The sequence below is a fragment of the Spodoptera frugiperda genome, chromosome 15 (genome assembly GCF_023101765.2).
Source record: "Spodoptera frugiperda isolate SF20-4 chromosome 15, AGI-APGP_CSIRO_Sfru_2.0, whole genome shotgun sequence".
In the NCBI taxonomy this organism is placed as follows: Eukaryota; Metazoa; Arthropoda; class Insecta; order Lepidoptera; family Noctuidae; genus Spodoptera; species Spodoptera frugiperda.
The window spans coordinates 10,901,847-10,915,086 of record NC_064226.1 but is presented as its reverse complement, the minus strand read 5'-3'; the positions used below and the strand labels follow the sequence as shown (position 1 = coordinate 10,915,086).

At 36.5% G+C, this 13,240-nt stretch overlaps 1 protein-coding gene across 4 annotated transcripts in view; it reads left to right on the top strand.

The window, feature by feature from the left end:
- The window catches only part of LOC118278749 (uncharacterized), a 73,647-nt gene extending 65,851 nt beyond the window's left edge, over positions 1-7,796 (top strand). For 3 of the 4 annotated variants that reach the window (XM_035598109.2, XM_035598086.2, XM_035598094.2), the window contains 7 exons: positions 2,634-2,765; positions 3,092-3,805; positions 4,059-4,292; positions 4,373-4,604; positions 4,720-4,982; positions 5,102-5,565; positions 5,658-7,796. In XM_035598109.2, coding sequence (XP_035454002.2) covers positions 2,634-2,765; positions 3,092-3,805; positions 4,059-4,292; positions 4,373-4,604; positions 4,720-4,982; positions 5,102-5,565; positions 5,658-6,002 — 2,384 coding nt within the window. In that variant the 3' untranslated portion in view covers positions 6,003-7,796. The remainder of the gene's footprint in view (positions 1-2,633; positions 2,766-3,091; positions 3,806-4,058; positions 4,293-4,372; positions 4,605-4,719; positions 4,983-5,101; positions 5,566-5,657) is intronic. The other variant, XM_035598102.2, reaches the window with a different exon arrangement.
- Positions 7,797-13,240: the final 5,444 nt, after the last annotated feature.

The following is a 13,240-nucleotide window of genomic DNA, read 5'->3' as shown; positions in this document are numbered from 1 at the left end:
CCTAATAATCAAGATAACTGTAAGTTTAAAATCGATAGTTAAGACCTTATATCTAAACACTTATTGATTCTTAAACATGTAGGTAATGTCATTAAAACCATTACATACATCTATTAAGTATTTACCCATGTTCCATTCGATTTGCAAAACAATTTATTCGCGATGGAATTAGTTACTTATAGTTGTAATTAAGGACGTTTATAACTAGTGGAGCTACGACAGTTGATATGTGTTGCCGAGGTGTGGCCCCTGTAGGCTGGGACAGTACCGCTTATCTATGTGTAAAGCAGTTATCTACTAAATTACCTAATGACTCCTCGTGCAAGGTACCCGGGCTAATAGTCACCAACATCGACACAGCACTAGTTCTCAAATTGCACTGCATCCAACACGCCTTACAGCGTTATGTAACATGCAATCATTTTAATTACTTACAAAGTAGGATACGTGTTACAGGGAGCCTAAACTACATCCCGTACATCGGTTAAGTCACACTTCTGCGAAACTGTTCGGTGCGTGCCGTCGAGAAAATGAGCGGAATTCAACTCGATTGGTTACGAAAATATTTTGGTTATCTAGTTGTCCCTGAAGTTATATCATTAGGTTTATCATAATATCAGCAGAGTAGGTAAATTAGGGTCGAAACAGACATATTTAGACACTTAAAGATAACTTTCTTTCACCTGGATTTTCTCCAATTTGGGTTACAATATTCGAATCTAGATAGTAATCTAGATTCGAATATAACATAAGTAGTTCAGCAGTTCCAATACCAGTGTGAACTAACTTCTCTACCACATCTTTGAGCTGACTCGTTGGAGAATTAATATTTTACTGAATTATGGTATTCTGTACTTTCATCTTCCGACAAAATAGATTTATTAGAATAACAGTGTTACAAAATAAACTAGTGTTTCGGTTTAAACACATTAACAGACGTAACAAAACACAGTCGTGAACGGAAGTCCCAGTGCTCACCTATGACACTGACAACGGGAGCATTATTTACCCACCGCATTACTTATGTATGTATATTGTGTAACCGCGATAAGGATTAATGACGATACTAGGCTGACACGAGGAGTGCCGTGACATCTTGAACCAAGCTTTCTCCGACACGCGGCTTCGCTCTCAATGATACTCGAGCTTCCTGTTACGATGGAATCAACTTTAATGTACATAGCTAATATGTCTACTTTGCATACTGAAAAAAAAATACACTGATATAATGTTTATTAAACGCTGTTTTAATTGAAACAATAATATTAATTTATACATGTATAAATGAAAAAACGGCCGCTTTGTAGACTAGATAAAACTGCTAACTAGAATCTAATAGAATGACAGGAATGAGTAAGGCTAAGATCATCAAAGATGGCATTATAAACGAGTGTCTAAATAACAAGATGATAATAATAAGATGACGACGTAATATCTGTTACACTGTTATTTAATGTAAGAGTCTGCCGTCTAGCTACCGGTCACCGCAAGCACTAGTTAGCATTGCCTTCGTAATACAAATGATGTCATTATCTTTACAAAACGATGTACCTAGGTATTGAATAATTCAGCATTAAAACTGCATAACTTTTTGGCCACTTATTAGACATTGAAGTATCTTACAACGAATCTGAAGTACGCAATATTTATTTATTACATACAAGATTTATTTTTGAAGCAGTTTATTATCTACTGAAATTGAATAAAATAAGTACCCAATTAAGTAGTAATCATGTCTCAAAATGTATGTTATTAGTGCTTAAATTGCATACAAAATCGTAAATTAGAAGGAAACTATTAGAATCAATGATTTTCAATATCGCTGATTTAAATTCAATGTATCTGCGTAGTACCTATGTCTATGAGTAGATATTTCAATTTATTTTAGTAATTCTCGTTAACGTTTGTAGGTTTTTGGCACGCGTCAAAGTTAATCTGGCTATTCAATCGACGGTATATAAGTTTATTGATTTATAGCTACCTGGTCTGAAATTAGAATGTCGGCTACTATCAAATAAAAGCAGTTCAATCTCCTAAATTGCTTAATATTCTGTAGGATGTCGTTAAACCTTTATGACTTTAAAGTCATCAAAATTTTGTTCTTTTATGTTTTATACTTATGTACTATTATCCTACTTATACATAAATGTCAGTCTTATTTATTTAGGATGTGATTTTAGAATAGAGATTGTACAAGGAAAAAAACGGCGCCTGTTAACGGTTTTGAGCAACACAAACGAAGAACGAACATTGCGAACATTTTGCAGGAACTTAATATGTTTTTTAACTAGTTGTATTTTTTTACTAAGAGCTAAGATTAATAGTATTTTATTTAACAGACTACATGCTTGGTGACCTGATTAGGTGAGCAGGTGCGGGCTTGCTTTTCGATTCTCGTTTGGAATTTTATGTGATCCACAAAATGTTATTCCACGAGAATGGTGAAATAGCGTGTTTTTACATTAGATGAAAATGATTTTATGTAATCGGTATAAATTACCTTACCGTACTATAAAAAAATAAATAAAAAAAATTGTAAAAAAAATCAGGCGCAATACAATTTGCCTAATCATCTTCAAATCATATCTAAATATAGATTCATGCTTATCCGATCATTAACCTCACAATTCCAGACAACTTGGAGACGGCTGGGGGTCAGAACGGGACGTACTGGGAGCCTGTCGTGGCCGGACACAGGCCTCGTCACCCAGTCTCGGATCTACAAAGGGAACATCACAAAAAGAAACCAGTGAATGAAGAACGCGGTAAGGATTATAAACTTCATTAGTACCAATAACTATAACATCATAATATCGTATAATTAGTTATAGTGTAGTTATACGAAAATCCGATTTTGGGCTCAAATGTTACAATTCACCAACCACACAAACTATATCTTAGCTAGTTTTCTATGAGAAGCACTAATTTTTGTTACATCACAATTGAATGTTTTATGTTGCCCACAATACACCACACAATCTTACCTTCGATATGTGGGACAATTAACCATACATGTGATGTGTGTACCGTGTACTTGGACTAACTAAACCACACCTATTCTCACAAATATTTTCCAATCACATAATTGCAGGTTCGAAACCGTCGGAAATAGATTTCTACGATGCCGAAAACAATAAAAACACTGAAATAAGTACAGTTCAAACGAATACAAATACTATAAGAAAACTGCCCATATTTCCCGTATTCCCGACCCATATCACACCTGAAGTTCAATACGGCAACGAAAAAGCCGATTCCAACAATTTAAGAACACCAAAACAGTTTGAAGAATTCGACGATAATGACGATGCCACTGACTCTACGTCGAAGCCACATATCACTCAAAAGCCTGAAAAACCTATAGAAGTTTATTTCAACGAAGCGTTAAGCCCGACTACAGAGGTCATAAATAGAGCTGAAACTATAAATGATTTCACCACTCATGAGCACAAACAAGTGACCAATAAGTTTGTGGAGCCTCCCGCGTCTGTGAAACTGCATCAGTCTACCCACAAGGAACACAAGGAACACACTCAGCCAATCCTGTACACCCGCGAACGCGACAGAGACCAGCGTGTGCCGCTCGAAGTAGAAGAGTATTACAGTCGCCGCCCAAATACTGACGACGTCAACTTCACCTCAGGTCATTCAAAGCTATTTGGTATATCTATAGAGGATGCAGAAAAAATGAAATCGACAACACAAAGCTCTTTATACAACACCAGAGTGTCCCCCACGCTCCCGACGTGGCGTGACGGAGATGACACAACCACTAAAAAATACCCGTCCAATGTCTACTCAGAGGGTAAGTCTTTAATGTTTATTTCGAGGGGCATGCGGGACCATCTTTATAAATGAAGAAAATGGTATGTAGGGTACTGATGATAACCTCACACCTTTCACATTGTTGTACCTATTTGTAGCAATAGTGGGGGCTTCAGAGTACTAATGTTTATCGTGAATGAGTGTAACTAATACCTACTTTTGTTTGTTTCGTCGCTGTAATTTAGGAAAATACTTAGAGAGCTATAGTACCACCTTGTTCATTTCTTTTTCAGTTCAGTGTCGGTCGACTCGTTTGGCTCTGTGTCGAGGCATCCTACCGTACGACCTAGCAGGAGCGCCAGCGAAGATTGGAGATATGGAAATCACATCTCTCCTGCCCCAAATCGACTACTTGGTGTCTACTAATTGCAGTGACCGTATCAAGCACTTCATGTGTGCCCTACTTGAACCTGAATGCAACGCCCCACCTTATCCTCTGAAAATGCCGTGCTACAGTCTTTGCAAAGGTAAATTAGCTCACTGAAGGCAATTCATTATTTTATTTATGAAGATTTACGTAAAGCAAAATATCATGTCCAAATTTCAGCAATCTTTGACTCGTGTGACGGTCAAATCCCCGCTGAGTTAACTCCGGCTTTCAACTGCAAGCAGTACGCGCGCACTAACTGCGTGGATGCCAAGGCCCCGTGCTACCCTCGTGAATTCGGCTGCGGCGACGGGTCCTGTGTTCCAAGAGATTGGATCTGTGATGGTACCAAGGATTGTTCCGCCGGAGAAGATGAAGCTACATGCGTTCAGTGCGAACAAGCCGAATATCGGTAATTATATTGAAAATAATATTCTTGTTGTAATACATACATAAAAGTATTAGATCCGTTAGATCTTAAAAGAGTCAAAGAAAGTTTAAAGACGAAAATATGTTTTGTTTTACAGCTGTAGGTCAGGTGGGTGCATCCTTAAACGTTGGCTTTGCGATGGCTACTCGGATTGTCCTGATGGCGACGACGAACACATTGAAACCTGTGGCACGCCGAACCAGCATACTTTTATTGCCGACACACTGGAACCTAGTCAAGCGCAACCTGGCTCCGATATTCGCGAGCCAGGTGAAGAATCTGCAGGCTCCGCTCCGGCACCAGCCATCCGGAGACCAAACAGAGTGCCTATTGGTCAGAAGGTCTCCGGTCACCGCGGTGGTAAGCTTTAACTTATTTTTTATAGTGAAATAATTAAATGTCTCATAATAAAAATAAAAGTAAAATTGCAATGTTTTATGTCTTTTATATCTCATTTTACTTTAATGTTTTTCTATTAGAAATTGATAGCAGCAAGGAACTTCTTGTCACGAGCGACAGTACCAATGGTTTGAGAAGAAATTACACGCGCCGACCCTTACCTCCAAGGTTGTCCCATTACCATCATAGCCATTTGCGAGGAAGACACCAAGAGACCAACAAAGAAATTACAACAGAGATCAACGCAAAGGAAGTTGACATGAAAAAGTCTGAAGGAGATAGAACCCCGCAAAAGACCTCAGAGAACGAATCCATCGAAGACGTCAACATGGGAGATCTAGGATTTTTCGATGAATTTGAAAAGGAGGGCAAAGAACAACCTCGTAGTGGGGTTGACATAAAAGTAGGGCCCCGCGCGAAACAAATGAAGTTTGGAGTGCCTCCACCCAACCCGACAGCTCTCATAGAGGCAACAAAGCCCACTCGTTTGGATAAAACAGCCAACAATCTGGATAGAGTTATTGATGGCGCTGGTCTTTTAAGGGTAAACATTCTTATTACTTATGTCTGTCTGTTGAAAATATCAATAAATATTTTAACATAAATACTAATTTAGTAATTTTATTAATATTGCAGAAAGCACAAGCTGCACAGGCGGCGGAAGCAGCAACAGATGATTCCTCTTTGAACGAGACCTACTCATATGCGGATAAAGACGACACACTTATAGCGCCTGCTGCACCTAAGCGCTACCAGCCTCCTGCCGCGGGAGCAGCCCAACCAGCTAGTGCAGACGGCAGCGGGAAGACTACGCCAGGCGGCGGTGACTATAGCAGGGGAGAATATTCACGTGCGCACACCTCACCTTGCCCGAGTGGTGAACTGCGCTGCGTGGACGGTCGCTGCATCACACTAGCACAGCTCTGCGACGGCACCATAGACTGCTCTGACCACGCCGATGAAGACAACTGTTACACGTGATCGTACAGCCGCCCTCTAGCGGTAAGTTAGGTTGTTAGCGAGTGTATCTCACTCAAGCCATGACGTTATTATCCCAGTGACTGATCAGAGTCCAGTGACCAATATAAGTACTGCCGTTTTGTTTTGATATGTAATTATTGATAGACTAAATAACTTTCAGTTTAATTGGAAGATGTTAAAATTTGATATGACCTCAGTACTTAGTCGAAAAATATAGGCAACGAAACGTTACCTACGATGCAAAATTAACTGCTCGGTTTGAAAAGTCATTAATAAAATGGATCCTTAATGGAGCTCACAAGCACTGGATAAATACGTCATTGGTATGAACCACGTGTAACGCCCTTAAGTTATGTTTTAAAATAGTATACGCTGTGATAAAGCAATGCATGAATAAAGTGGAACATACTCACATTCTGCCGGTGAGGCGGAGTAGTCTCACTTGTGCTACCGTCCATTTTAGTAGTTAGGTATTATTGTAAGTACCTGTAGAACTAGGATCTATATATTTACACGTAGAAAACATTAAATAAGATCATTGTGAATGCTTTGATTAACATGTAAGTAATTGTCTTTTGAAATTAAACTAATAATGATCTGTATTAACGTAGGTATATCATTAATTCGGTATATTGTAGTACCTAATTATTGTTCTCTCTATATCCGTCCGTGAATGTTTTTAGACAAATACTAAACGAGTATTTTCATATACTAAGCTTTATACTGCCATAAAAATCATTCTCATTTCATTTCATTTTATTGTAAATATAGGTACATACTCTTTCATTTACTAATATAATGAAAAATTACATCTTTCTTTTAAAGTTTACTCGCATACTTTTTTTGTAAACTTAACACATTCTATTAATTATTATTACCTACTTGTATCGTAGAATAAAGGGGTACGCATTTGTAAATAGTACTAACAATGAATTATTTATAGTAATAAGTATTTATATGAAGAAAAACTTATTGATTAGGCTTAAAGAGTTAATGCATTGTTTTATTTTAATGTAAGTTTTGTCAAATGTTGTTCTAACACTACCTGTGTAGTGGTTCGCTTCTCGCTTAATGGTATTGCTTCAAAAAGAACTGTTTTTTTTACAATTTTTGTAAGTCTAAGACAAAAATGAAGTTTGTTTTATGTAAAAGTAATTATTTGTAACTATCTAATAAAATAAGTATTAGATAAAAAGCCTCAATGACGAATTTATGATTTTTATATTGTGTAGGTGTTATGTATTTAGGCATAGACAAAACAGAAGAAAATGTAGATAACTAAATTTTAAAAAGATGAAATTATATAAGTAATAATATGTACCCATCTTTATTAATCTCATTCATCGAATTTAAAAGTAATGTTTTTCTAAGAAGACCTACTTTTATTTGAAATTTTAGTAAAGTATTTTTTTGACCACAAATCCGAGACTGTTCTCCAGTTCAGATCAATGCTGTATTTACCTAATAGTTCAATTCGATACCTATTATAATGAGTAATCCGCCCATAATATCTTTAATTAATAAGTACTTTTAACGAATAAATATAAGTAGCTATTAATATTGTGTATTGCTTCGTATTATCCAAAGTAATGTCATAATAAAAATAATTACTTGCATAACTCAACGTTATTGAGATTCCCTCCATTTTTATAATTAAATAAGAAGTTAAAGGAACATATTATGTAAACCAATTTATATTAAAGTTATGTATTGTTTTTACTGTACTGTTAATGTATGAAAATGGTTAGAATATAAGGTTATCATTTTTATGATAATAAATAATATGCCATGTTATTCTTTATTCGTTTTATTTCCAATATATATTGTATCGGTGAGTATCCTTAGGGCTAAAAAAAATCATACCGGCTGAATTGAGAACCTTCTCCATTTTGGAAAGTCGGTTAATAAAACCAATGTTGTCTTACTAACTCGTCTAAGTACCTAGTCAGTAATACAGTGTCTGGGGAAAAAGCTACGTAGAAGTAAGATTGTTTTAAGTTACTAAATAAGGTGCGTTGGGGTAAGATCGGCGCACGGGTAAGAACGTACAAATCAAATATCTCACTCCGTGTTGACCGGAGCGAGTGGTGGTCACCGCGGGACCGAGCGGAACTTAATGACGTGCCACGCAATGTGATCAGCATTAAAAAATATAGCCAAATAAGTGAGATATTTGATTTGTACGTTCTTACCCCTGCGCCGATCTTACCCCAACGCACCTTAGCCTGTCTACAGTGGCGTAGCGTGAGTGTCGGCCGCCCGGGGCGGAAGACAATTTTGCCGCCCCCTTATTTAGGTATTTTAATTTAATGTATACTACACATTACATACATTTATAATAGAAAACACGCCGACCTATGTCTTAGTAGGGTTAAACTGGAACAAATTCAGTTCACCCCAATCTGAGATTCTCCGCAAAGAAGTCTCGATTTCAGACACAAGTCTGTTTCGGTTCTCGATGACGTTTTCCCGAGAAATGTTAGCGCGGCCGGTATAATAGGCATCACCTGTACTGTCATCCGCATAACAATGAATGCTGCTGATTTGCAACATATAATGATATGTTCCTCCTCCATATCAATGGATATGGAGGAGGAACAAGGTAGGTGATAGCACGCAGCCTTGAGGGACACCTGCGTTTACAGACAGAGAGTCGGAGCATTCCCCGTCGACAACGACCTTAATGCTTCTGTCTGCAAGGAAGCAGTAGACCCATTCGCACAATTTCTCGGGAAGACCATAGGAAGAAAGCTTCGAAAGAAGCGCTTTATGCCAAACCCGGTCGAAGGCTTTCGCCACGTCCAAGCTAACTACCAACGCTTCCCCCTTAGACTCGATCGCCTGTGCCCAACGGTGTGTCAGGTAAACCAGAAGATCCCCAGCCGACCGACCTTTACGAAAACCGTATTGTCGGTCACTGAGTAGCTAGTGATCCTAGCTAATGGATTCCATTATTTTCGAGAAGAGGGAAGTTATGGCTATCGGTCTGTAGTTGGACGGATTTGTTCTATCGCCTTTTTAGGGTTCCGTAGCCAAATGGCAAAAAACGTAACCCTTATAGATTCGTCATGTCTGTCGGTCTGTCCGTCCGTCCGTCCGTCCGTATGTCACAGCCATTTATTTCCGAAACTGTCGGGCCTACATAGTTGAAACTTTGAAGGTTGATGTATTTCGGTAACCGCTATTTGAATTTTGAATAAAAATTAATAAATTTAAAAATTAAAAGGGGGCACTCCATACATGGAACTGATTTAAAAAGAAAAATCAGCTAACATATCCATAATGGGTGTCTATGGATAGGTCTTTAAAAAAGACATTAAGGTTCTTAAAACTATTTTTCGTCAAAATTAACCGTTTGAAAGTAAGACGCTTCTAAAGTGGAAAAATGAGTGTCCCCCCCCTCTAACTTTTAAAATAAAAGAAGAAGAAAACAAAAATAAATATATGCTGTAGATTTCAATAGAAACTAACAACGAAAATTGGTTTGAACCAGATATCATTATTAGTTTTTAAGAAATAAAACATTTTCAAAAACCGCAAATATAACTTTGTCGTTCATACAAACACTATGTAAAACCAAGTTATTATATTATGTCATCTACTTGCTGTTACGGAATCCTTCATGGGCGAGTCCGACTCGCACTTGGCCGGTTTTTGTTTAGGGATCGGATGGACCAAGGCCGTCTTCCATGATTTCGGGACTACGCCTAAAGAGTAAGCTCATTTTATTCGGTCCAAATTTGTACAGTCGACTCTATCTAAAGGTTCCCTCTCGGGGCAGGAACACTCGTTAAAGGTTCCATCCCCACTATCACTACTTTCTCCGATCTCTAGTTGCGAAAAAAATATAAAATGGTTGAAATATTTACAAAATATTTTTATTATTTATTGTTTAAAATTTGCCGCCCCCTAAAAAGTGCCGCCCGGGGCGGGCCGCCCCTGCCGCCCCCACTACGCTACGCCACTGCCTGTCTAGTCATCAGAAACAGGATTACCAGCCCATTAATGGCATAATGGCAGACTAATTGTTATTGCATACACAGCCCCTAAAAATAGTGTACATATAGTCTATCTCAATGATAGTTGGTGGCGCTGCAGTGCGCACGTAAACAAATAGTGCCGCGTATTTTAAATTTTAAAAATAGTAAAAGTGCATCTATCGCCTTAAAAACCCGATAAAAGTTAATACATAACAACTATAAGTGTTTAAAAAAGTAGTTCAAACGAATTTTTGGAAGAAAAGTGATAAAAACTAAGAATTTGTGTTTACGCCAACGAACTTTTTCAAAAATTACGATTCAAAAATTAAAAACAGTCAAGTGCCGGAAAAGTGTAAATTATTGAACCACAAGCTACGAACATATTCAAGAAGTATTAAAAAGGTATTAAACAGCTATTTCCTTATAATATATTCATAAGAAAAGAAACCAAAATAAAATTACTATAATCAAAAACACAAACAACGCCATCTAGCGGCGAGTAGCAAAAACAACTGCGCCATTTTGACAACAAGACATTCCTATGCGATTTATCGAAGCCAAGACGCTATTACACACTAGAGGGCAGTAACTACAAAATCTCTAGAAATGGCAACTGTGTGCGGAGGATGTCAACAAGATTTGCCTAACTTAGAAAACCTTGTTTGTTATTTTTGCAAAGACAAATACGACCTACAATGTGCAAATATTTCTATAATAGGTTTTTCATATTCATATTCATATTCATTTATTTGCTTTCCACAATGTATGTACAGAGATGTTCTTAAAAGTAAAAGTAACAATTATGGACCCAGTTTGGGCACAGCAATTTTAAAGATATAAAAATTCAGGCTTAATAATTATATAATTTTATATTATTATAGTTTATCTTAGTTTAAAAATGCTTAAATAATTATAATTATTGAGATCTTAAAATTATACTTTGTAGGTGATTACTTATGTGTATGTGTGTGTATGCGTGTGTGTGTAAGAGAGAGAGAGAGAGGGAGGGAGTGTGTGGATGGGTATGTATGTGCGTATGTGTGTGTGTGTGTGAGTGAGTGAGTGTGTGTGTGTGTGTGTGTGTGTGTGTGTGTGTGTGTGTGTGTGTGTGTGTGTGTGTGTGTGTGTGTGTATGTTATTTTTTTATTGATTTATCGTCCATAAACTCTTTTATTGAATAGTAGCATTTGGAGTGTAAGAAAGTTATTAATTTATTTATAAATACAGAGGTTTTAGTTTCATCTTTGAGCATTCTAGGCAAGTTGTTGTATATTTTTATTGACATAATTAACGGACCGGAAGAGTGTATTTTTAGGTTGGATGTAGGTAGATTTAATCTATTCTTGTGTCGTAGACTATATTTTTTTTGAATATCTTGTCTGGCATTATAGAATTCTGGGTGAAGTCGGACGAATTTGCATATTTCTAGTATGTATAAACAGGTAAGTGTGAGAATTTTATGTTTTTGGAAATGTGGTTTGCAGCTGTCTGTTTGTTCGATATTGGTTATTATCCGGATCAGTTTCTTTTGTAAGGTAAAGATGGTATGTGTATCGGTACTATTTCCCCATAATATGATGCCATAACTAAGCCACGCTTGGGCGTAGGCATAGTATGTGACTAGTGCAGTTTGTAGGTTTGTGGTTTTTTTGATTTCGCGTAATGCGTATGAGAATTTTGAAAGTTTCGCTCTAATTTTTTGTATATGTACTTTCCAGTTTACATGTGTATCTATTGTTATACCGAGGAGAGTGAATTCGTTAACTTGTTCTAGTTTTGTGTTATTATAAGAGTAGTTTAGTTTTATTGGGGCTTTTTGATGGGGGTGGAAGGTAATTAATTTAGTTTTGGAGAAGTTTATTTCTAAGTTATGGTTTTCCATCCAGTTAAATGTTGAGGTAAGTAAGGAATTTAGTTTTTCATTTATATTTTCGGTTACTTGGCACGAGGTGAGTATTGAGATATCATCTGCAAATAATACACATGGTCCATTTATTGTTTTGGGAAGGTCGTTTATGTAGATGAGGAATAAAAGGCATCCTATGACGCTCCCTTGTGGGATTGACGCGTTCACTGCTTTATGGTTAGATCTGATTTGTTGTATTTCGTTGTTGTTTTTATTAAAGTACCGTAAAACATGGCAACTTTACCATATTTTGGAACAAAAATCGAAATATATTTTTAACCATAAGACGCATAGAAACCAAAACTATATATTTAGAATTGTAGTCTATCTGGCTCACTTTACCGTAATCGTCATTATATACAAACGCTTACTTTAGCCGTAGTAAAGAAAAAACAACATAAAGATACCAAATTTTTGGCAACTTTACCTACGCGCCGTATTCATCGTGTATTGCATATTAAAGAGTTGTTGAGGTACAGAGGGCTTCATCTAGGACCTCTTCGTATTATAATGCAAACAATATGAGGAAATCTATAAAGATAACGGCTACACAGACGTTCGGGAAAGTTGCCACGGGTTTCATCGTAATTTACATACAAATAATTTGTTACGCTCGGGGTTGTCAAAAAATGAGAATTATTTTTATGACATGTATATTTAAAAAAAAAATTATTAAACCTTAAACCTAAAGTAAAAAAAAGCATAAATATCTGACATAAATATTGTTCTTTAAACTAAATTAAGTTCTAAAATTTTATATTTATGTTTAAAATTGTAAAAAAGGCTACAAAATAATGTTTAATCTTTTGACTTTTTAATTTTTTGACTTCACTATCTCCATAGCTAATTTTAACATTACTTTCGTATACTTTTTATATTGTCTAGCTCTGAGTTTTCTGCGGTTTTGTTTCAAGCCATTTCTCTAAAACAAAAGGTATTATTAAATACATTATATTATCATCCAGGATATTCACTATTATGATGGGAAATTTAGGTATTCGAAAATGGTTACATACACACAAACAAGGAAAAAAACATTTATTGCCAACCCTAACTGTATAAAGTTGCCACAAAGCAGGCCGTGGCAACTTTACCTAACCTGTGTCAACATTACCGAAGCGATTATTTATCAATAAATTAAAGAAAAAGCGATTGCTGACATTACAACAGTAATTATATTATACATACAAGATCAAAATTTCACTCACCTGTGACAAATAATTTAGGCTCTGTGAGCACAATTTAGGAACTACTAACTTTTAGCACATTTTCACGCATACATTGTGACGGCCATTACTGGCATAATAGCAGTCTTACGTCTACGCAAAATATAGTAAATATTTCCTTTTAAA